We start from the raw sequence: 25,583 nt of genomic DNA, 5'->3' as shown, positions 1-25,583 counted from the left end.
ATTTCACATGGAATCATTTTTTTTTCTGAGCACCTGGTTGTGCTTAGGGATTATTCATTGTTTTGTGTTTGGGGCTTACTCCTGGTGGTGCTCAGGGGACCATACACAGTGATGGGGATCAAATCCGAACCAGTCACATACAGAGAAAGTGACTACTGGTGGTACTGTCCCTTTAATGTATGGCCCATTAGCACTGTCGTCCCACTGTTCATTGATTTGCTCGAGCGGGCACCAGTAACGTCTCCATTGTGAGACATGTTACTGTTTTTGGCACATTGAATACACCACGGGTAGCTCACCAGGCTCTGCGGTGCAGGCAAGATACTCTTTAAAAAAAATTATTGAATCACCGTGAGATAGTTACAAGTTTTCATGTTTGGGTTACAATCACACAATGATCAAACACCGATCTCTCCACCAGTGCACATTCCCCACCACTGATATCCCCAGTATACTCCTGCCTTTCCCACCCTCCCCCTGCTTCCATGGCAGACAATATTCCCCATATTCTCTCTCTCTCTACTTTTGGGCATTATGGCTTGCAACACAGACACTGAGAGGTCATCATGTTTGGTCCATTATCTACTTTCGGCATGCATCTCCCATCCTGACTGATTCCTCCAGCAGGCAGGATACTCTTGGTAGCTTTCTGGGCTCTCTGAGAAGGACGGACAAATAGAACCCGGGTTGGTCGTGTGCAAGGCAAACGCCTTACCCACTGTGCTATTGCTCTACCATATGGTATATTATAAAACAAAATTTAAACTACTCATATATTTGGTTATAAAACAAATACCAAGCAATGTAACTTGCCTTTCATTTCATTCTCTGAACATTTGCTCACTTATATTATAATTTTTTTAATTCTAACACCTAAGGAAAATATGTGCCTTGATTTTTCTTTAAACTTACCATGAAGATTAGAATTGCTTCTAAAGCAAATAAATGTTATAGACCTCCTTTTATTAGTGTAATTAACACAGAGTAACAGATCCTTTGAGTTCCAATTTAATGGTTCTCATATATTATCTCTGCTATTCTTAGGCTATAGAAAAGGCCCAGCAATTATGTTAAACCACTTTCTGATGAGATGTTCCAATTTCTTAAGGTACTCAATTCCCTCCTAAAACCAAATTGTAAACTTTTTTTTTATTTAGCCCTAGTACCAGTGGTTGAAGTTGTGCTCCATGCAGTAATACACGAAGTAAAACTCTATCTTTCACACTAGAGAAACTACCTTTCCATGCTTAATGTAACTTATTCCTTCAAGCAATAGACTCTAGCCACACATTTGTGAAACTTAATTGTAATCTAGACATGCAAGGGTTTATGGTTTTTCTTGTTTGTATGGGGGGCCATACCTAGCTATGGTCAGGGCTTATTTCTGGCTTTGTGCTCAGGAATCACTTCAGGCAGTGTTTGGGTGGGTTCTATGTGGAATGCCAGGAATTGAACCTGGGTCAGCCACATTCAAGGCAAGTGCACTATCTGTTGTACTATCACTCCGGGCCCAGATTTAATATATTAACTGTCTTGTCCTTACAAGATCCTTCAATAATTGATCTCAAACTAGTAAGATCAGTCTCAAGGTGTATCTCACCTATGACAAATGATTTCTGGGATCTCCAAACACTCTCCTTGCCTTCCTAGCTCTATGAACTACCTGCTCTTTGAGAAATCAGCATCCTTTATCCTTAAGGTAAGACCTTCAAATGTTCTATTTCACTCTTTCCTAACAATTGTGACTAGGTCTAGTTTCTCTAATAGCACTATACATTTAAACGATAGGTCCAGGTGAAAATTTTGATGAAAAGTAGAATTTTCTAGGCATCTATTTGGTATTTTAATAGTCACTACTTGAGATATGACAAAAACCCTTAATTACTCAAGAGCCATAAGAAGAAGCTCTATTTCTCAGCATCTTAACACTTACATATTTATATCGAAAGAGCATGATTCTCATATCAGAGAAAATTATTATACTATATTTACTTATCTATTTAGAAAATTTTATTATAAGTATGTCATCAAGAAAGAAGTCTGCAAAAAACAAAAGTGAGCTTTCAAAATGAAACGATACAATGGTAAATTTAAGCTACTGATGCACTGAAACTACACTAGACATTTCACTATTTTCTCAGTGTTTTGTCCTGAAAACCTCAGTAAAACATTACAGAATACTGAAATTAAATACCTATTTAGCATCCTGCACACAGGCTTTCCTTCCTTTTTTTTGTTTTGAGTGTGTGTGTCACATATATTTGCTCAGTATTTTATGGTCTTATGCAAGACAGAGGTGGCACTGACTCAGATAAGAATCTCAGCAACTTAATAGAGTCATTTCTGCAGGCTAATTCATGTTGTCCTTTCAGTAAGGACTTTTCTATTCATCTTATACAAATTGGTGTCTCCAGCATCATGATTTCTCTTATCTTTTTTTCCCCACCCATTTTTTCTCCCTATCTATTTATTATCAGTCTTTTCCTACTGGTATGTAAATTATAGGAAGGCAGATGTTTTGTCTATTTGGAATCTCTGCTATAACTAAATAGCTTCGGGAAGGATTTTATCAGATAATGGTTCCTAGTGCATATTAATTTATCAATGAATTGATGAGGGTATTGTTGGAGTTGGTGGGGAACAGTAGGAAATCAGACAAAATATTGCCTGCATCACATACTTCCTAGTGGGGGAAAAGATAAGGCATAAACAAAAAGATCTCTATTAATAGGTTTTCTCTATTTGGGGATAGTGAGTGTGTGGAGGTGTTTTAGGGAGAGAGAAATAGTTGCTGTCATTTTCAGGGAAAATTTCAGTAAAAGAGTAACATTTAACAGAGGCTTACAGGATTCAGAGGAAGTTAAACAAGAAGTGGAGGTAAGTGCTAAGCGAAAGAGTGAGCAATTCAAAGGCCTAAAAAGAAATTGACTCAAAATGTTGATGCAGTAGCTTAGTGAATAGATGGAGATATTAGAGAAGGTAACATCCAGGAAAAAGCACGGATCAGCACATGTGTGGTCTTAGTGAGCTCACCTCGTAATGTTGAACTGGAAAAATGTAATGGTGATTTTAAACAGCATTATTATGAAGTGACTCACTTTATGTTTTACAAAATATCTGTCTGTCTTCCATGTTCAGACTGGAGTGTCAAGTGCAAGAGTGCAACAGAGAATGTTCTTGCAAATATTTTCAGTGATGTGCATGAAATTATAAGTGGACAATGTACAAAAGCAGCCATTAATTTTCAGATTTTCACATTATTGGCTCCTTCTCAGAGCCAAGGGAAGAATCCATGAGTTTCACATTATAATTCAGCAGAAATGGCAGTAACTAAAGATGACAAAATAGAGGGATTGGGGAGCACTAAAGTTCGGTAGAACAATACCAAATGGTCTAGTGTACTTATGATCACAATTTCTGAAGGTAGAGAAATAGTGAGAATAATGTAGGTGAAGCAAATATTTTAAATACATTAGTTGAATATTTTTTAAATCCTTAAGTAAACCATTTACACTGGAACACAAGTAACAAAAAGAAAATCCTGAACACTCCAATTTTTCCAAAAGACAATACACATTAAAGACTGTTCTTCATAAATCATGCAAGCTTTATGATAGTAAGTAATGTCTGCAGTGATTAAAGAAAAAACAATAAGGGCTGGGAGATAGTGCAGTGGTGAGTAGTCATATCTAGACAAGCACAATCCTAGTTAGGTTCCCGGATCACATGGCTTCCTGTGCAAGCATTACTGGGTACAGCCCTGAAGGCCTCGAAGCAGCACTAGGGTGACTTGAATATTTCCTGGCACTGCACATTCCGAGCAGCACTGCATCCTTGAGTCCTCACATTGAAACACCCACCCAGCTGGCCAAGAATTACTAGGAGTGGCCCCTGGGACCCTTACTATAACTTGAGAAGGCCTCTCTGCCCCCAAACCCCCAAAAGGATGCAAGTAGAGATTTAACGATTCTGTACCTGCTAAAAATACTTCAAAATATAAAATTAAAGAGTTTTGTTGTGTTGGCCAGAGTGACAGTACAGTGGGGGAGGGGCACTTGCCTTGCAAGCAGCTGATCCGGGTTCCATCCCTGGTATCCCATATGGTCCTGAGTACTACCAGGAATGATTCCTGATGATTCCTGATACAGAACTAGGAGCATAACTGGGTGAGAACTAACCAATCAATCAATCAACCAACCAACCAACCAAACAAAAAACCCTTTTGCTGGGTCTGTGTGAAAACAACTCTTTCTATATACACACAAGGAATGTAAATGAAATCAAAGTTTAAAATGTCATTTTGACCTGTACTTGCGGGGCAAGTGCATCAGCAGCCTGATGGTGCTGTCAAGCTTCGTGATGCCCCAAAATTGCCACTGTGCCTTTAGCCGGACCCCAACAACTTGGGACCAAGTTTACCAAGAAATTAAATGGCCCAAAAGTTCGGTATGTGGGAGTCATGCTCACAAATCACCTCCGGCTCAGCTATATAAGCTCATTTATTGGCCTTACCTCAGAGACCCATAGATAAATCTTGAAAGAAAGCAAAAGCCACAGTTAATGTCGGACCCGCACATGGCTGAGCAGACTGGGGTAAATTGGAAGGAGATAGGCTGGACTGTGCCTGCCCAAGCAGAGCAGCCGCTTGCTTCCACAATACAAAATCGCCGCCATACACCCGGCCTGACTCCATCGTCTCAGGACGGACCTTGCCAAAATATAATCTGCTGAAAATTCGGGTATGTGGGTTTTGTGTCTGAAATCTCCAGGTTTTCACGGAGTTGGGGTGCGCTACCTCCCCTCAGTTCCCAATACACATGGAAGCACAGGCAGTCACCCTCACAAACCAACTCCAGTGCCACCCAGGAAACTCTATTACTGGCCTTGCTTCACAGGCCCATAAATAAATCTTGAAAGAGATCAAAAGCCAGAGACACAGCATCCAGTCCTGGAAGACATCATAGCACCAGAGATCTCTCCAGGCCCCATACCAAGCCAATTTCACTGGGGCACCCCAGATGGAGCAGGTGCAGCCTCCCTGCCTACTCCAGATGGAATCCCGGCAACCAAGAGCTTCCACAAGCAAGGCTCAGGTATGCAAGTTCCAGGATTAAATTTCCATGCTGCATGGCAGCAGAGGTGCCTGGCTGTCCCTCCCTGGCACCCCACTCCCTCATCGGGCTGGTTGTCATGTCCACAATGCGCCTCCAGGTGCCACCTTAGTGCACCAGCAGCCCCAGTCCAGAGACGCTCAATTGAATCCCAAAATGGATTAGTGCCCTACAGTAATGTCTCTGGAACCCAACCATTTACAATCTAGGATTCCAGAAGCATGTGGCTGTGGCACCCAAGATATTCAAAATGAGCAATGGAAAATAAATAATCTAGCATCTGCCCCTGGCAGGCAGACTTGAATGGTGCTGGGAAAATTTGAGTGAAACATAATGTCCAAAATTAGAGAGAGAGTATTGGGAAAATTGCCTGCCATGGAGGCAGGCTGAGGACTGGGATGGGGCAGGGGAGAGGGGAGGATATACTGGGGACACTGGTGGTGGAAAGTGTGCACTGGTGGAGGGATGGGTGTTCGATCATTGTACGGCTGAATCTCGAACATGAAAGCTTTGTAACTGTATCTCACAGTGATTCAATTAAAAAAAAGTAATGTGGAGTTCATTTTTTGTCAGTATAAAAAAGCATGATAATACACACAACACTATAATAAGAAAGTACTATAATTTTTTTTTGTTTTGATTTTTCGAAATGGGCTGTTTGCTGGATCTCTTATGGGATGAGCCTCCTTTAGAGGTGGACAAAGGCCAGATGGTGTGGGGACACTGGCCCCATGGCCATTTAGGGAACTGGAAGAAGAGGGAATGCCGTGAGTTTCCGGAGGGAGCAAGCCTGGCATGTTGCGGGCAAAGTAGACCCGGGGTGGAGCAGATTGGGTAAAGGGCCGTGTCGTGTTCTGTATCTCTAAGAGCCGCATTGGTCAGCGTGGTTGGAACAATCCAGTGGAAGGCTGGGAAATATCCATTCACTGTCGCATTCTAAAAGGTCTGAACCAAAATTATCTAAAGGGACAGTGAGAATGATGCTAGGGTTTGAATAGATTTATCGATCCTCTCTTTCCAACAAATTTATTAATATAGTTTAAGTAACGCGGTGACAAGAGTAGAAACATTCGCAGTTCTGATGTGCAAAGTTATTGTACCCCACTATCTCCGAAGTGCTAAAGGCCTCCTCCACCACTGTCACTACGTCACCTCTTCATTTTCTCCAATTCGTCCCCCTTCTTTTTGGTTGTAAGTTTTGTAAAACAAGGCCATGGGTTTGTCAATGTTTGATACAGTCAGTTCCCTTGTTTTCTCCACACTTGCGTGAAATCATCTGGTATTTGTCCTTTCTTAGTGTATTTTGTTTAATATGAAACTCACTCAATAGGAGAGCCTGGCCAGCTCCCCATGGCATATTCATATGCCAAAACCAGTAACAATGCTGTGTCTCATTCCCCTGACCCTGAAAGAGCCTCCAATGAGGCACCATTGGGAAGGACGAGGAAAGAGAGGTTTCTAAAATCTCAGGGCTAGCACAAATGGAGACGTAATGAGACCGCTTGAGAAAATCGACAATCAACGGGATTATGATGACGATGATGATTGATTTTTGGCCACACCCATCAATGTTTGGGGATTTGGGATATAGGATCAGTCCTGGTAGACTCAGAGGACCATATGCGGTGTCTGGGATGGAACCCTGGTCAGCCATGTGCAAGGCAAGCATCCTACCTGCTGTATAGCTCTGCTCACCCACTGCTGCAATTAAAAAAAAATCGTTTTAGGCATTGTGATTTACTACACTGCTAATGGTAAGGTTTCATGCACACAATGTTCCGGCACCACAGCCTCCACTAATGGGTTGGCTTCCTTTCACAACTGTCCCAGTGCCTGCCTCCCACCATCGCCCCACCACGGTTAGCTTCCTATTTAAGACAAGTTTTGGAAGAAACTGTTTTCAAGCAAATGAAATAACGAATCACAAAAAAATCTACTATTTCACCACAAAATGGTGGTGGCCAGATGGGAAGGAGAGGGAGGCGTGGGGTGGTGGGTAGGTACCAACGAATAGACAGAAGGGTTAAGTAGACAAGAGGTGAATGATACTAAAACTTCAGGGTGGTGTGGTATCACTGTATCACTGTCACCCCATTGTTCATTGCTTTGTTCGAGTGGGCACCAGTAACGTCTCTGTTGTGAGACTTGTTGTTACTGTCTTTGGCATATCGAATACGCTATGGGTAGCTTGCCAGGCTCTGCCGTCCAGGCAGAATACTCTTGGTAGCTTGCTGGGCTCTCTGAGAGGGGCAGAGGAATCAAACCCGGGCCAGCTGCGTAAAAGGCAAATGTTCTACCCGCTGTGCTATCACTCCAGCCCAGGGTGGTGGGGTCTATACATAAATTGAGGTATAAGACTATATTCCCCAAACTTAAAAGTTCTGTAAACCAAGAATACATCAGTTAAAATTAGGCCGGAGTGATAATACAGTGGGTAGGGCATTTATCTTGCACATGGCTGACCCAGGTTCAATTCCTACACCCCATATGTCTCCCTGAGCACCACCAGGAGTAATTCCTGAGTGCCACACCTTGCAGTGTAACCCCTGATCATCGCTGGGTATGACCCTAAAATAACCCCCCCAAATCAGTTAAAATCAATAAAAGTTAAATAAAAATATAAAAAGAAGCGAAAGACTAAGCCTCAGGTTCCCCTTGGATGCTGTAGAGTGCCTCAATTTTAGCTGTTGCTACAAGTGCCTTTCCCCACTGTTCTCTCCTTCCAGACCCTCCAGAACTTTCTTTAATACCTAGTATTCCAAGATGATGCCTTAAAACAAATCGGTAAATGATGCACCAGATTGGACCAAGGCAAATGGCCAAATAATTAACATGAAAATCATAAATAAGCAAAAGTTTCTAAGGAAGATGACAGCCCCACCATCATAAATGGGAATACAGGATGTTATCTTGGCAACATGAAAGGGCCCTAAATTTACAGAACATCTGTGGGGAATCCTGTGTTACTTTGGAATGAACAGCCCTCTTGATTTTCCTTTAAAAATCCTACAAATTGGTATCTTAGCTTTTCGTTAAGTTTCTCCCGGTAGAGTTCATTCTCTGCCTTTCAATAAAACTTTGTGTTTGTTTTATCTGTTACTAACTTTTAGTCTGGGGTAATTATTTTTCAGCATTTTCTTCATTTTGTTTGGAAGCCACATCTGGCGGTGGTCAGGGCTTACTCCTGGCTTTGTGGTCAGTGATCACTCCAGGCAGTGCTCAGGGGATTGAACCCAGGTCAACTGTGTGCAAGTCAAGCACCCGATTCACTGTACTATCTTTTGGGCTCCAGTATTTGCATTCTTGAAAATACCAAAGAACGTGGGAATCATTAACCATCACAGAGACCTACTGCTTCTGCATCAGAAGTTTTTGTTTTTAACCCAACATTTTCCAGACTAATTTGAGCACAGAACTTGGTTTTTCCACATGCAGATGTGCATCCTTTGAAATTAGTATTCTGCTCTGCACACTTACGGCAAACACTGGTAAAGACTAAAGTTATTAATTTTCAGTTCTTAAAAACCAACAAGGAAACATTCCATGTAGGTTTAGAAAGACTTTGATTTAAGGTTACATATACTTTTTATAGTGTATGTGATTATACCTAGAAGTATTTTTTACAATGTGGTCAATGAATTCTAATGACTCTTAAAATTTCAATAGCAGGTTTTAAAAACTCACAAAAATCAGACCTCCTATTTCTGTTGTGTGCTTAATGTTTATGTTCCCCAAATTGGCAGGAACATCCCTAACACCCACCTACTAGGTAAAAATATCAAAACAAACAAGAAGTTCCTAGAAAATAAACAAGTCCTTCTGGAGATTTTATTGTAATGAGCTGCAGGGAGTACATCTTAAACTGTCAACTCATTGCACACAAAAATAAATGCATTGTTCATTTAAAAACAAACGCTATAACAGAAACTAGAACTATATGGAGTCCTGTAAGAAACTGGATAGCATTTGAAAATTAATCAAATACACCATGAACACCAGAAATAATAATTAAGAAACTTACATTTCTAGTTTGCATGTTATAAAATTTAAATTTGGAATACAAATGATGGTACTAAATTGCCAACTGAATAATTTTAAGTAACCTATTTGGAACAACACAGATAGGCCTTGAAAACATAAATACGTTAGAGAAATCCAAATATTATATCATCTCTCTTATATGTAGAACACACGCAGATGCTCATTGATCAAAGAGAAAAGATTTTTGATTACTAGAGGCTGCAGTTTGAATGGGATAAAAAAAATAAGAGGGGTAAAAAAATTTAGAAAAATAAAAACCGAGTTTAATTTTTCTGGCACACAAAACAAACCTTTGTTAATATTTGTAAAGACTATGATTGAAAATATGAAGGAAATGTATTCATGTTATAATTAACTATTAGAAAATATTATAAAGTTATAGTTTTCCCCAAATTTGCCTATAGGTTTAGTATAATTGTAATCAAATACGTATTGGGGTTTTTGGGGACTTGATTATAAAAATTGGGCTGAGATTTTTTAAAAGAATAGATGATGAAAATAAAGATATTGTTTATAACACAATGAATGAAAAGATATAGAATAAGAAAGAATAAACAAGTACTTTTAAAAACAATATGGCAATGGAACAAGATTGGTATAACAGAGTAAACATAATATGAATACAGGAAAAGTAGTCTAAAAATTGCAACGGAATGATCATTATTCAATGAAATGATAGGAAATTTACTAATTGAACAAGGGAAAAATGGGCTGGATGGTTCAGTGCCAGGGTCCAGTGGAGAAGGGGCCCATCAGGATCAAAATCGATGGTGCCTAGAGTCTCTAAGCCACACTCTGTGTTGCTGAGGGATGGGGGGTACTATGGAGGGAGGGGTTAGAGATTGAACTCAGAGCATTGCACATGGTCCCCAAGGGAAGATACTAATTGGGAGGGAGGATTGGGCCACACCCTCACGTACAGGGCTCCCTCCTGCCTCTGCACTCAAGAGCCACTCCCGGTGGAGTTTGGGAGACAAAATACTGTGACAGGGATTGAATGGTGGTTGGTTGCATATGAAGCAAGTGCCTTGCCCCCTGTACTGTCATTCAGAAAAAAAAAACTTTTAAAAATAAGAATGTCTCTATACTTAGTGGATAAGTAAAATTAAAAGGACTGGAGCGATAGCACAGTGGGTAGGGTGTTTGCCTTGCATGTGGCTGACTGGGTTCGATTCCTCCGTCCCTCTCGGAGAAACTGGCAAGCTACCGAGCGTATCCCGACCGCACAGCAGAGCCTGGCAAGCTACCTGTGGCCTGTGGCGTATGTGATAAGCCAAAGACAGTAACAACAAGACTCACAATGGAGATGTTACTAGTGCCCTCTTGAGCAAATCGATGAGCAACAGGAAGACAGTGCAGTGCTGTGCAGTGCTAAGTAAAATTAAAATTAAAACTATAATATGAATTGTTACTATAAGCATAAAAATGTTGGTTTGGGCATGAGGTAGACCATTTCCATTTTTGTGTAGTTATAAATGACATAATGCCAAAAATATTTAAGAATAAATCATCTATTTTTTCATTATTTTGTTAAAAGATCTCACAAAATTTGAGATTATGGGATACAAAAGGGTGATAATTTCTAAATTTCATCATATATCTTATGTAAGTAATTTTCAGAAATGGTGTCATGATTATATTCTGCAAAGCATGGATTCTTTTTGCTCTAATTTCATAGTAGTTTAACCAAAAATACCCAACAAAAGTAAAAAATAAAAGAAGAGAAAAAGAAAAATTGGCTGACTATATTCTTTGGCCATTTGTACATTCTTATTTGTGAATGCATTGCAAATAAATGAAACATAAAGTCAAACATAAGAAGGTTCAGCATTTTGACTCGAAGTTAATTTTTTCTTAATAGAAGAATGAATTCAATGAAAATAATAATATTTATACTGCCAACCTGGGTTCAATTCCTCCATCCCTCTCAGAGAGCCCAGCAATCTACTGAGAGTATCCCACCCTAACGGCAGAGCCTGGCAAGCTACCTGTGGTGTATTTGATATGCCAAAATCAGTAACAACAAGTCTCACAATGGAGACCTTACTGATGCCCACTCAAGCAAATCGATAAACAACGAGAGGACATTGCAGTGCTATATTGACAAAGAGTTGTTGCATCAAACAAGGTGAATTATAGAGACTTATGATGCTGATATAGATTGAGGATGCAGTTAGAGGTAAAATAAACGCATTTGTATTGGGATCTTTGTAGTTGTTTCTAATTTGCTAGTACTTTTGAATTAATTATACAACCATCTCTCATCACTGTCATCCCGTTGCTCATTGATTTGCTCGAGAGGGCACCAGTATCTTCTCCATTGGGAGACTTGTTACTGTTTTGGGCATATCGAATATGCCACAAGGAGCTTGCCAGGCTCTGCCGTGTGGGCGAGATACTCTCGGTAGCTTGCCAGACTCTCCGAGAGGGACAGAGGAATCAAACCCGGATTGGCTGCGTGCAAGGTGAACTCCCTACCCACGGCGCTATCACTCCAGCCCATCATCTCTCATAGTTTATTATAATATTTTTTGAAGGAACCCTGCACTTTTCAAGGCTCAGAGCCGGATCTGCACTCAAGAATCATTCCTGGTGGTACTTAGGGATTTATATGAGGTTACCAGGGATCAAACCTAGACAGCACGTGCAAGGCATGCGCTCTACCCTTTACCCACTATATTATAGCTCCAGTCCCGATAGTTTATTATACTTATTTTAGCTATTGCGGTTAGGTTTTTGTAATATAAGAAAAAAATTAGAAAATTCAAGTTTAAAAAAATAAGAAAATTCATGCTGCTGGAGAGATAATTCAGGGCACATGCTTGCATGCAGCCAGCTACAGACTGATTGCTGGCACCATATGACCTTGAAACATTTTTGGATGCAGGCTCTGGGACTTGGGAGCACTGCTAGATATGGCCCCAAGGCTTCCAAGAACCCTGAGTCCAAGTAGCACTGGCCTAATTGACCAAGAATCCCCCAAAGGCTCACCCAACCCTACGCACTGTGTGGGAGATCACCTCTCTTCAAAAAAGAAACAGTCATATTCTTTGTATCTCAATCCTTTTCCTATTCATCAGTGTTCAAGTGAATGATTAATGTATAGTACAAATATCTATAACACCCTAGAGTAACGTTGCACGAAGTCTTTTGCTCTGCAAAGATGCAAATATTTTTTTCTAGTGTGAATAGATTTGGTACACTAGCTATTCTGAATTTTCCAAAATATTTTTGACCTAAACACAGAGCATATTCCTTCCATGTCTTCCCTCAACTAATTAGATTTGTGTCAACTTTTTGAAAATATCATAAAACGTTTATCAAATAGTACGATAACAGAGATATTTCCTCATTTCTAAAGCGTGATAGCACAAAGAATGATAGAATACAAGGGGAAAGTCCTTTACCATGTGGTGTAGGCAGGTCATCACTAAGGATGAAGACAGAAGTTCTCTCGAAAAAGTCATTCCAGAAATCATCAATGATGAAATTCTCGGGCTTTTCCTCATCTAAAATAATAAAGAGGTATTGCACTTCAGTATCATATTCAAGAGGAAAATCATCAGCACAGATTGAAGTGGAATAAAATTTTCTTCTAATAGGAAATTTTTAAGATGAATGTCCTTAAAAGTATGTTTTGAAATGAGATTTCTGGGACGATTTTAAAGAATATATTCAACATTATAAATGGTTTTCTCTGTAATATTCAAAACACTAGATGATCAATTCATACAATCTTAGAATTTTAATTTAAACTACTCAAAGATATATTACTGAGAGCTTGTTTTAGTTCACCATCAAAATATGGTCCATAGTGGTTTCAATGTATACATATGTACATTTATAGTTAAGCAAAATAAATAACAACACAATAAATACAAAACCAACCAATTATCAAAAACATACTGTGCAACAAGTATTTTAATTTAGTGCTACCTTGTATAAAATATTACAAATTTCTCTCAGCAAGACATTGATTATTTTAAATATATTAATCATCACTTATATTAGATATTTTCATCGGTGTCCCTAGAAAGGAATTGGAGTACATAATGGTATAACCCTCATGAAAGCAATTTTTATAACATACAGTAAACTGTAGAAAAGGATATATAAATATATGCATACGCCCTTTTATGCATAAATGCTACCTAGAGAAATAAACCTGAATTATATACATGAACATGAAATAATGTATATGTGCTGATATACATACACATATACATATATATTTGGGGATTATTTATAGGAAAATATGAACCGAGGTATTATTTGTACAGTTAATTATAACTTTTTGTTTTGGAGGCCACACTTGGCTATGCTTAGGGCTTACTCCTGGCTCTGTGCTCAGGGATCACTTTTGGTGGTGCTCAGGGGCCATATGGGATAGAACCCAGGTTGGCCATGTGCAAGGCAAGCACAATACTTTCATTCCAGCTCCTTTAAAGCTCATTATTAAAAGAATTTTAAAATCCAGTGTTGGAGAGTATTTGTATATAAATAATAGCATAGCAAAATAAAATGAGTACCAAAAAGCCATAAAAATCTATGAAAAAGTTGTCTATAAATTACCTTATTGAGATTCTCAACACACTATTAGGAGACACTAATAAGGTGCAAAAGAAATTAGTGTTTTCTTACTTTACATGAGACAGAGGATGAAATATGACCCGGTGTGTGTGTGTGTGTGTGTGTGTGTGTGTGTGTGTGTGCATTTATACATACAGACTCATGTTTATCAAAACATTCACAGTATGGAAAATCAGAATCAAATGATGATGGTCACCTACAGAGTTGGTTGGAAATGTTTGAGAATGGGTTTTACCTAGGCAAAAATTTCTATATGACTTTGGGTTTTAAAAAATAATGTTCTAGGGGCTGGAGCGATAGCACAGCGGGTAGGGCGTTTGCCTTGCACGCGACCACCCCAGGGTTCAATTCCCAGCATCCCATATGGTCCCCTGAGCACCGCCAGGGATAATTCCTGAGTGCAGAGCCAGGAGTAAGCAGAGCCAGGAGTAACCCCTGTGCAGAGCCAGCCAGGTATGACCCAAAAAGCAAAAAAAAAAAAAAAAGTTCTATAAATCTGCGATTAAAATTAGCATATAAAATTAAAAAAATTAAACCTTAAAATTAAATTTTCTTTCAAGAACAAGAAATCAATGCTTGAATTAGTGGAAAACAATCAATTAGAATAAAAAATTTAAGTATATTTTGGTCCTAGTTCTCTATCTGTTCTAGAATATAATACAGTTTCAGAGGGAAAAGTATATGCAGAGATAGCCTTAATGTTCTTTAGTAACTTTTAGTTCCATTTTGATTTCTTTTGAAGTTCCATGATTACTGTCATTTTGTCAAAGGCTATATGGTTAAGATAGAGCAAATTAGAACTAAATTGTCATGCTGGGTAGCAGGTTTCTCACTGGAGGAGAATTGAGAGTGGGGTAAACTGAGGAAGGACTCTGGGTATTAATCTAAAAAAAGAGATGTCAATATGAAATAATATCTAAGAACTATATTTCATTCTCTATTCATTTAAAGGAACATATCAGTGGCAAAGAGCACATCTAGTGCTCAGCACACGAAATATATCTTTTTGCTAATGTATACCAGGTTGGTGGGACTGGTGGTATAGCCTTGCAATTGCAAATAATGACTTCAAAAATGATTGCAAATTATGATTCTAAAATTAAAATAAAATAAATGATAAAAGGTCTAATTCTAATTTTAGGGAAGTACAAGATAAGACTTATACATTTTGTTCCAGAAAGAAATAAAATATTTAAGATAACTCACACAATGGAGCTGGAGCAATAGTACAGCGGGTAGGGCGTTTACCTTGTATGTGGCCAACCTGGGTTCAATTCCTCCATCACTCTCAGAGAGCCCGGCAAGCTGCTGAGAGCATCTCGCCTGCACAGCAGAGCCTGGCAAGCTACCCGTGGTGTATTTGATATGCCAAAAACAGTAACACGTCTCACAATGGAGATGTTACTGGTGCCCACTCAAACAAATCGATGAGCAACTGGATGACAGTGACAATGACAGTGAACTTAGACAATGAATACAACAAAATTATGATTGACTTGTAAAGGATTCAAATCACCAATTTTGAGCATATGTAAGAAATTAATAAAAACATCCATTCCTCCCAGGCTTTACTTCTTACAACTGAAAATTGTCAGGCAACACTACCTAAAAAAGGGAAGACACTGAAATGTGGAAAGAAGGCAGAGCTTAGGGACCTTGCTCTTGAGGAATAACATGATGATGAGTTCCCTGGTTTCCCTATTACCTCTCAGATATACTGGATAAAATACTACGGAAGCCCCCAACTCAGATCAGCTAACAAGCACATTCAAAAACAAGGGGGCAAAACCCAGATCCTCTTTTGGGTAGAAACAGGAAAAACTACAATTTTTTGGTTTGTTTTGTTTTGGGGCTATACCCCATGGAGTTCAGGGATTACTCCTGGCACAGCACTCAGGAATCATTCCTGGCTGGGCTCATGTGGCGTAGGAATTGAATCTGGGTTGGCCATGTGCAAGGGAAGCGCCCTACCTGCTGTTCTATTTCTCCAGCCCTAGCCCTACAATTCTTTTGTTGGGGTGGCAGGCTGAGAGGTGGCAGGCCAGAATAGAGTTGTTATAGTCAATCAAGGTAAACCAGTAAGAGAGTTTTTGGTTTGACAAAGTCCTATCCACAAGAAACTCAAATGTAAACATTCAGGTAACTCAAAAGAAAACTGATAGCTAAACACAACCGAAGCAAATATAAAATGCCATAAAAAGGAAATTTTTTATTACTATCATATAAATTAAATTTCAGAGAAAATTATTACAGAGAGGAACATAACAGAATTACAAACTATTGATACACTATTAAGACTCTAATCCATGAATGTCTGTAACAGCAGAGACCCTATGGTTTCAAAGTAAAAATTGATAAAGCTGAAAGAAAAAATTAAGCACACCATTTCTTTCTTTTTTTTTATTTTGGGTTATTTTTGGGTCACACCCAGTGATGCACAGGGGTTACTCCTGGCTCTACACTCAGGAATCACTCCTGGCCATGCTCAGGAGACCATATGGGATGCCGGGAATCGAACCCGGGTCAGCCGCGTGCAAGGCAAAAGTCCTACCCGCTGTGCTATCGCTCCAGCTCCATACACACCATTTTCTTGCATGCTTTAACAACCCTTTCTCAGAAACTGGTAGAAGCACTGATCAGAGAATCCATAAATATAGAGGAGATCCAAGTAACAAAAGTAACAGAATTTTAATTATAAATGTACAATACTCCACAAATAAGTAGAACACATATTCATTTAATCTTCTATGGGGAACTCACCAACCCTGTTTTTCTGAGACAGAAAACAAAACTTTTCCAACTTAAAATCTAAGTCATGCTGGTTATACCCCTTGGGCCATAAGGAATCAATATAGAAAGATAAAACAATAAATGCGGCTCTTAAAATGTTTTTCCCCGGTATTCTCTAGCCCCACTCGTTAAATATCTTCTCAAAACCAACACAATTCTTCTATAATTCAAAACTTGGAAAAAAGTTCAATGCAAAAGGAGAAAAGAAAAACAGTGATTATCTTTTCAGTTGATAGAACTACTAGTTGTAGATTTTTAAAATTGTTCATAAATCCGTAAGGTTTTGAGACAGAGGAATTCAGAAGTAGAGAAGGGGAATCAATGTTTTATTTTAGTATTTCCTTTTTCTTTTGTTTTCAGAAACTGAAGGACATCATTGGAATGTAGTGATAATACTGCTATTTCAGACAAAGAGAACCAATAACCTCTAGGTTATCAAATTTACACATTTCTTCAGAGGTCAAAGAATCCCAGAATCTCCAGGCTAGAAGGAACCTTAGAGAATACCTGGTGGATTCCTGCAGTATGTTAAGAGACACCAAATATAAAAAAAATAGATGTTCATTGCTCAAAGTCATATGGCCTGTGCCTTCTGAATTTAAATCCCCAAACATGTTAATACACTGAATGCCAAATGAGTGAATGTTATAGTGTGATGGGGACTGAAAACAATGAAAGCTGAGAAGTAAAAGAGAACAAAGATTCTGCAGTCATACTAAAAAATTTAAAAAGGGGAAAGGTAGAAAGAAAGTTTTCAAAATATAAAATCTCAGCTAATAAAAATAGCAAGCATGGTACAGGTAAAAATTGATACTTGTAGGGAAACTACATTGAGGGAGGGACTATCAGGGATGGCAATTCACGACTCAAATTTTCTCAAATTAACCCCTGAAGTATTTACCACTTCCTAAGGGGAGAAAGATATTCATCACAATATAAAGATCTGGCAGACATAACTGCAATCAAGTGAGACTTAACTCCCCCAGAGCTAATGTTTTGTGGCTCTTGATATATTATAATAAGAAGCAGAAAATATCTTCTGTGTGACTGACAGTAGAACCTAAACTAAGTAAGAACTGTGTAGTAAAGAAAGAGGCCAGGAATCCACAGTGTGTAATATTCCTAATGACTACTGGCCTACACTCTTCAGAATATCATTATCATAAAAGGCAGAAGTGGGGAGAAGAAAGTTTTAGTTAAATGAGACCTAAGAGACCTACTAATAGTCCTCTTATAGACCCTGGAATTGAAAACAACAAAAATGTTATAAAGTTGTCAGCAGTAACTTTTTGTGGACAATTGCCGAAGTTTTAATGTGAAGTACATATTAAATTATCTTAATCTGTCAAATCTTTGGATTCTAATGCTTTGTGCTGGTGTTAGAAAAGAGTCTTTAAGTTCACACGTGCTTTATTGATGAGATAACATTTCGATAGGTAAGAAGAAAAAAGTAGAATTTTCCAACACATAGTCTTCTGTAAACCTATTATTGGGACAACATGTGCTGACAGAGTCTTTCATCTGACTAACAAATCAGAATATCTGACTATAGACACAGAATGCAAAATTTTGTTTAATTTTCTTTGTGGGCCACACCTGCACAGCATGGCATTACATTGTTTGAGTAAAGCACTGAAGTATGCAAAGAATGGCGTGACACTGAACGGCCAATGTGTAAAAACAAATTCCGCACAAACTCGCATGTGGGGCTGTGAAAGCCCCCCATGTGCGTGGGGATTACTCGTGAAAGGATGTTCTCGGGCTTTCCTAATATTTTCCATTCTGTATGGACACAGTAATAGACTCTTTTTGGCTTGTAGGGTGACTCTCCAGGGGACATCTTAGCACAGACTCAGACTACAGTGCTCAGGCCAGATCAATCATTCCTAACCCCAGCAGGGTCCAAATCTAGTTATTACTTTCGGATCACGACAGAATTGTCCATGACCAAGCTCTTAACTTATAGTTAAGCATTAGGGCACTTGGTCAGGCCCATTTCGATGCCAAGGTAGCTCACGGCTCACAGCTTGCCTGGGTCCATCTAGTCCCTTGTCGGGACCCTGATTTTGGGGATCTAGGAAGTAAGGGCAACTGTGGCTTAAATCGAGAGAGCAGATGTCCAAGAAGTATATTATCTGGAGTCAGTCAACTCCCAAGCCACAGGCTTGTCTTAACTGTCTTCCTGTATCCATACAAAAAGCAACTGCTCTGAAATAATAACCATGCAAAGGACATTAAGGAGAAGAGAAAGACAATATTTCCCAGTTAGAGTCTGACAAAGGCAATTAACAGGTTGGGGGGCAATCAACAAACACAAGCTTCCAGCGGCCAGCGAGGAAGGACAAACCAACCGTTATCCTACAAGCTAGTATTGGGTTTTTGCTTTCATAGCATATTATAAAAGCGATGATTTATATTAAAAATTACTAAATGACTTGTAAGACATCAAATGTGTGTTATGTTATGCTGGATTATAATATGTTCTAAGACATTTTATGATGCCTGGGTTGGTTGCCCGCAGTACTACCACTCTAGCCTGAGCAAGAATGTAAATATTTTAATAATCCCAGTTAATGCTTACTGAGAGGTACTAAGTAAGAAAAAATGAGTACCAAATAACAATCCTCATAAATACTAACAAAAAAACAATGTAGGGGTTGGAGTGATAGCACAGCGGGTAGCGTGTTTGCCTTGCACACAGCTGAGTCAGGTTCGATTCCCAGCATCCCATGTGGTCCCCTGAGCACCGCCAGGAGTAATTCCTGAGTGCATGAACCAGTAATAACTCCTGTGCATAGCCGGGTGTGACCCAAAAAGAAAAAAAAACCAAAGTAATTATATATTGAGTGTCAGATTACATGTCTGAAAAATATGTCAATAATAGTCATTTAAATCTACTTTTCTATAGTATAAAAATGTTATAAATTTGTTATGGGAAAAGGAAACTAAGACAAATAATCCAAATAAAACAAGGCATTAAAAAACTATTACATATTTTTTACTCCCATGTCTCTGCCAAGACTTCTCTCTCAATACTTTTCATTTATTAATCCAAGTGTTTAAATAGTTGATTGCTTGAATTGAGGAGATTCTGAAAGCATGGGACTTTTTCTTATATGTAGTCATTTCTTATGTATAATACTATGCACATTCTTAATGGCCATTTAACATTAATATTTATTCACTTCTGGTGGCACTTCAGATAAAATTCAGAAGGCCACCAGAGACAAAATTTTCATAAACTGACTCTAACATGTGAAATCAAATGCATTTAGTAATGCTTCTCAGTGTCCCAAAAGTGTGATTAATTTATTCTAACTATGTTACACCATGTGCTTTATTACTGCTGGTTAACAGCAGGGTCATAATTAACCATGATTCAATAACAACTTAACACAGTACTTTGTTTATATTTATCAACCCTCAAAATGAAAGTTGATATTTCTAAAAATAATATGCTCATTGGTATTCATACCTTGAGCTTACTGTTATTTTGGTTTGCTCATCAATAAAATGAGTTAAGTCTGGAAAAGAATCCACTTAAACATTGGAATAAATCACTAGTGTTGCATTTAAATTTGAATTAAGAATAAAAGAGAGTGAATAGCTTCTTCAGTAGAAAAGTATTCAAAATAGTTACTTTGCCTGTATCAGTCACTGGCTCATTCAGTTACGTAGATATATAATTCATAGTCATGGTGCACATGTAGAATACCACACAAAATAAATGTGTACTGTATATGTCTATTATAGATCTGACAGAGGCCTGAAAAGTACATATGACAAAGTGCAGTACAAAATATATCCTTAAAAAATAAACAGTGAGTGAATATAAAACTCTTAGTTTGGGGCTAGAGCGATAGCACAGTGGGTAGGGCATTTGCCTTGCATGCGGCCGACCCGAGTTCGATTCCTAGCATCCCATATGGTCCCCTGAGCACCGCCAGGAATAATTCCTGAGTGCAGAGCCAGGAGTAACCCCTGTGCATCGCTAGGTGTGATCCAAAAAGAAAAAAAAACTCTTAGCTTATCAATTTACATGCCAATCCTGAAAATAGTCCATTAGGTAAAAACTAAGCCAAGAGTTAATGTAATCTTGTAATTATCAATCATACAAATTAGTAGGTTGGAATATGTTTATGCAAATAAGGACACATAAATACAATAGAAATGTGTCCTTAAATACTTGGTATGTACATCAGGTACTAATATGTTTCAGTATTTTTTTCTATCGTGTTTTGGGGGCACACTCAGCAATACTCAGGGCTTACTCCTGGCTTTGCTCAGGGATCACTCCTGTTAGGGTTCTGGAATCCAGAAGTGGTGCTGGAGAAGGATCAGCCACATCCACAATAAGCACCCAACCTGCTGTACTATCTCTAGTCCAACATTTTAATGTTCTAATTCAGAAACTTGGAATGGAGCGATACCACAGTGGGTAGGGCGTTCGCCTTGCACACGGCCAACTCGGGTTCAATTCCTCCATCCTTCTCGGAGGGCCCGGCAAGCTACCAAGAGTATCCCACCCACGAAGCAGAGCCTGGCAAGCTATCTGTGGAATATTCAATATGCCAAAAACAGTAGCAAGTCTCACAATGGAGACATTACTGGTGCCCACTCGAGCAAATCGATGAATGGGATGACAGTGCCACAGTGACAGCGCTACAATTCAGATACTTGCTCCATACCCTATTCTTTACTTCCCTTACTCCATCTTTATTTCTGCCTAAGTAAGGTGGACATAGAGCCTGGGACTAGGGTAGAAGCTGATGGAAAAGTGACTAAATCCTGCATAACAGTCACAGAGTGAGCATTATATGTCCAGACCAAAGAAGGAGGCCCATGTGGAAAACCCACGCATGTGCATGTGTGAATCAGGTAGAACCGGAGTCTGATGTCATTTATAAAAAGTGAGAGCTGAAAGCAGACAGTAGCAGCCCATGAGAATCTTCGACAGGATGAGGGGTATCTTTTTTCCAGTAATGGAGAGAGGAAACAAAATGTTCCTAAGTCCCACCTATAATCAGACAACTCTGAATTGGCAGGCAGTCCAGGAAAAAAGAGTGAGCAGGAAAAAGAGTTCAGGACCCTGTTCTACTACTCACTCACTGAATGGTTTTGGGATATTTTAAGGCCCCACGTCTACACAGAAAAGGACTGCAAGGCTCGCCTCTCTATAAATTACTTAGCATAGCAAGGTTCGCAAAGCTAGGGTGTGGTGGCAAAGAACAAATCCTATGCTATTTGAAAACTTTTCTGTAGCATCCCGCTGCGCATGGCACTCATTCAGGGTTAGTTTTGGATCATCCATACTATTTTCCCGGTGTTCATGTCCTTGCCTTTTTAGCTACCTGTCTTCTCCGTCTTTTGAAGCTGGCACAGATTAAGATCTGAAAGACTCCTGAAATACAATCTTTTTGTGTCTTACATAATGTTCAACTGAAAAATTTATGGGTGACAGAATGAAACAAAAGTGAAAAAAAGAATATCACAGGGCAGGAGAGAGCTCACCAGGCTGAGCACACACGGCATGCAAAGCGCCCTGGATCGGGGCTCCGGAAATGCATGGCTTCCCAAGCATGGCTACAGGTGGTGCCCAGGGAGGTCAAATTGTGCCTCCCACCCCACATTCCCATCCCGAGCGAAATAAAAAAGAAGTGATTACTTGAATATCAAAGAACAATTATTTCTGAGAAAGGTACTGGACAGCTAAATTCATGAGCAAAAGAAAAGAAGTCAGAGAATTTGGCAATATAAGCGTTTGATGAGTTTCCGATCCTAAAAATGCCACCTTCTTGGAAACACTGCGGTCTCTGAAAGATATCTTTACATAGGTCATATATCTAAAACCTTATTTCCTTATCTATTTATAGAGAAATGAGGAATGCAGAACCAGTTGACCTGTTGGTACTCTCATATAGATCTTGCTATCCACTTCCCTAAGGGGACTTTATGAATTTTATAGCATATGCAGGAACACATTTATCTTCTTCTGAAAGACAGCAAAGAATTGCACAATCCTATGCTAACTTAGAGATTCTACAATTCTTGAAATGAGATGGTATGCATCACACTTTTATAGAGTATAGTTGACAAATACACATGTGTTAAACATTTTTATTCTTCTTGTCAGCTATGTTTCCCCATGATCCTTCAGCAATTCAGGTTGAGTCACCATGGAGTGTAGACATGTAGGTGGTATTTAACAAAAAAATGGAGTCCGTGGGACTAGAGCGATAGCAGAGCGGGTAGGGCATTTGCCTTGCACGCGGCAGACCCGGGTTCGATTCCCAGCATCCCATATGGTCCCCTGAGCACCCCCAAGAGTGATTCCTGAGTGCATAAGTCAGGAGTGACCCCTGTGTGTGACCCAAGTGTGACCCAAAAAGAAAAAAAAATGCAGTCCATTTAAAACAAGGAAGTGGTTATGACAAAGAGTTTTCATCACCAAGAAATCCAAAGGAGACCGGAAAGAAAGGGAGAAAGTAGAACAAAGAACATATGAGAAGTGACTGCTTTCCTTCGTCTCCAGTCTTCCCAATTCAAGGGAAGAAGGGAGACACTGAATGTTCTCACATTTAAGCAAGAAAGAGTAGATGAGTACTTAATTTATAGATTTAAGTAAAACAGATTATATATTTAGGTACTTTAAGTAGTTTAAGTACTTAATTTATAGATATAAGTAAAGGACTTTAATATCATGTAAGCTAGTAAATATTTTTCAACCTTAGAGTTTATTACTGTCACAAAGCAGAATATTTGTGTGTGTGTGTGTTTGGATTACATCTAGCGGTGCTCAGGACTTACACCTGGCTCTGCACTCAGGGATCACTCCTAGAGAGTTTGGGGGCTACATAGGGTGTCAAGGATCAAGCCTGGGCCAGCCCTTTGCAAGGTAAGTGCTCCACCAGCTCTATGAACACTCTAATACCTCACAAAGCAGAATTTTTTTTTACCAGTTAAAGAAAACTTCAGATGTGGGGCTGAAGTAATAGCACAGCGGGTAGGGCATTTGCCTTGCACGCAGCCAACCCAGGTTCAATTCCCAGCATCCCATATGGTCCCCTGAGCACTGCCAGGGGTAATTCCTGAGTGCAGAGCCAGGAGTGACCCCTGTGCATCGCCAGGTGTGACCAAAAAACAAAAAATTGAAAAAAAGAAAGGTTCAGATGCTACAAATTGTATTATGATTTATGTTTCATGTTAATCACTGTTCCCAAATACTTTTGTAGTTATAAGTCATTCAGCTACAACTCTCCTGAAAATTCCAATTCCCTGGAAATACACAACCATCAGACTTCTCTGTTCTCACACCAGGGATTCTAAGCCCTGTAACGTGAACCAGCTTCATGAACTTTGCTTCTCTGGTGCTTAGTTATTCCTTTCCTTTCAACAGTTATTTGACATCACCATGCCATTCTCCAAATCTCTTACTCCATCATTTGTATTATCAGCACATGAACTGAAAATGGACTGAAGCGATAGCACAGCAGGTAGGGTGTTTGCCTTGCATACGGCTGACCAGGGTTTGATTCCCCTGTCTCTCTCAGAGATCCCGGCAAGCTACTGAGAGAATCCCTCCTGCTCGGCAAAGCCTGACAAGCTACCCATGACGTATTCCATATGCCAAAAACAGTAACAAGTCTCATAATGGAGATGTTACTGGTGCCCGCTTGATCAAATCGATGAACAACGGGATGACAGTGCTGTAGTGCTACAGAACTGAGAAGATAACCACTCTTAATTCCAAAGCCTCTCTACTTCCTAACAATTTATCTACATCCACGTTATCGGATCTCACCTCTGCCTATCCAAAGACACCAAGGCACTGCTGTTCTTGACTATTCACTTCTCCTTCAACTCGGATCTGTCCATCCAGTTATACCCCAACTTTCTTATGTTTAGCTACTATTTGGCCTGGCTTCCTTCTCCTGCTAATTCATAACGCTCCTGCTATTCATGTTAGTTTAGTCATCTTCGTACTAAAAAAACTAATGTTCCTGAGTTGATAGTCAACTGTCACTAAACACTGCATGTCTCTTCTTCACACCATAGCCAAAATAATTATAAGGAAATTTTACTTTAGGTGTCTTATTATTTTATATGAAGAATACCAAAGAGATGACCTGGAGAGATAAAAATCTCCACGATGTGGGGTATCAGAGAGATAGTACAGTAGATATAGCACTTGCTTTGCAGACTGCTGATCTGAGTCTGATCTCTGGTACCCCATACTGTCTCTCGGGTCACATTAGGAAGGAGTGATCTTTGAACACAGACCCAGGAGTCAGTCCTGAGCACTGCCCCAAATTAAACCATAACTCCAAGATGCCAATAAAAGTGCTCAAATGCGGAATTAATGAAAAGATAATAAATTTGCAATGGTGACACCAACTTTCTCCCAAACAGAATGATAGAGACTCAGTAGAATGCTATTAATTAGTTCTTGAAAGATTCAAGAAGCGGCATCATGAACTGCAATAGTATAACCATCCTAGAGAGTTAGTTGGTTAATTTCTATTAAAAATCTTAACATATATATTCCATTTAGTCGAAACACAAAAATTTTATAAAATGTATCCTAGTAATAGTATTGGCAGTTGTTTAAATAGTAGTTATAATACTTATAGAACTAGTGATACCCATTATTAAATTTTAAATGTGTTTTAAATACTCAGAGTGCCATTTTAAATTTTAGATTCATGTAATTTGTTGACTTAATACAAAGTGATCAAATATTTCATGTGATATGAACAAACATGTGTCTTCAATGCGACATAAAAACGTATTTTTTTTAAATTTTAAAAATAAAAATTTCATCCAAATGTGCTTTGTATTTACAAAAAAAGGTGGAAAGGAAACAGAAACAGAACCCTGAAATTTCTACAAATGCCTGAGGAAGTAGCATTAGCATAATTGAGTAATGTAAGAATACTACATTCTTATTAATTTATAGATTTGTTTTCACTGATACAGTTGAAAGACTATGACTTACTATACTATTCCCTAATTTCTGGTTCTAGCCCCACAATTTATGAATTATTATTTCAG

The 25,583-nt window shown here is 39.0% G+C and overlaps 1 protein-coding gene across 1 annotated transcript in view; it reads right to left on the bottom strand.

The window, feature by feature from the left end:
* Positions 1-25,583, bottom strand: part of CFAP47 (cilia and flagella associated protein 47) — a 489,064-nt gene that overhangs the window by 77,138 nt on the left and 386,343 nt on the right. Inside the window, exon 58 of the mRNA XM_055121064.1 lies at positions 12,560-12,661. Coding sequence (XP_054977039.1) covers positions 12,560-12,661 — 102 coding nt within the window. The remainder of the gene's footprint in view (positions 1-12,559; positions 12,662-25,583) is intronic.

Source organism: Sorex araneus, chromosome X, assembly GCF_027595985.1.
Source record: "Sorex araneus isolate mSorAra2 chromosome X, mSorAra2.pri, whole genome shotgun sequence".
Taxonomy (NCBI): Eukaryota; Metazoa; Chordata; class Mammalia; order Eulipotyphla; family Soricidae; genus Sorex; species Sorex araneus.
Note: the sequence above shows the minus strand (reverse complement) of the source record. Positions and strands in the feature narration are given on the sequence as shown.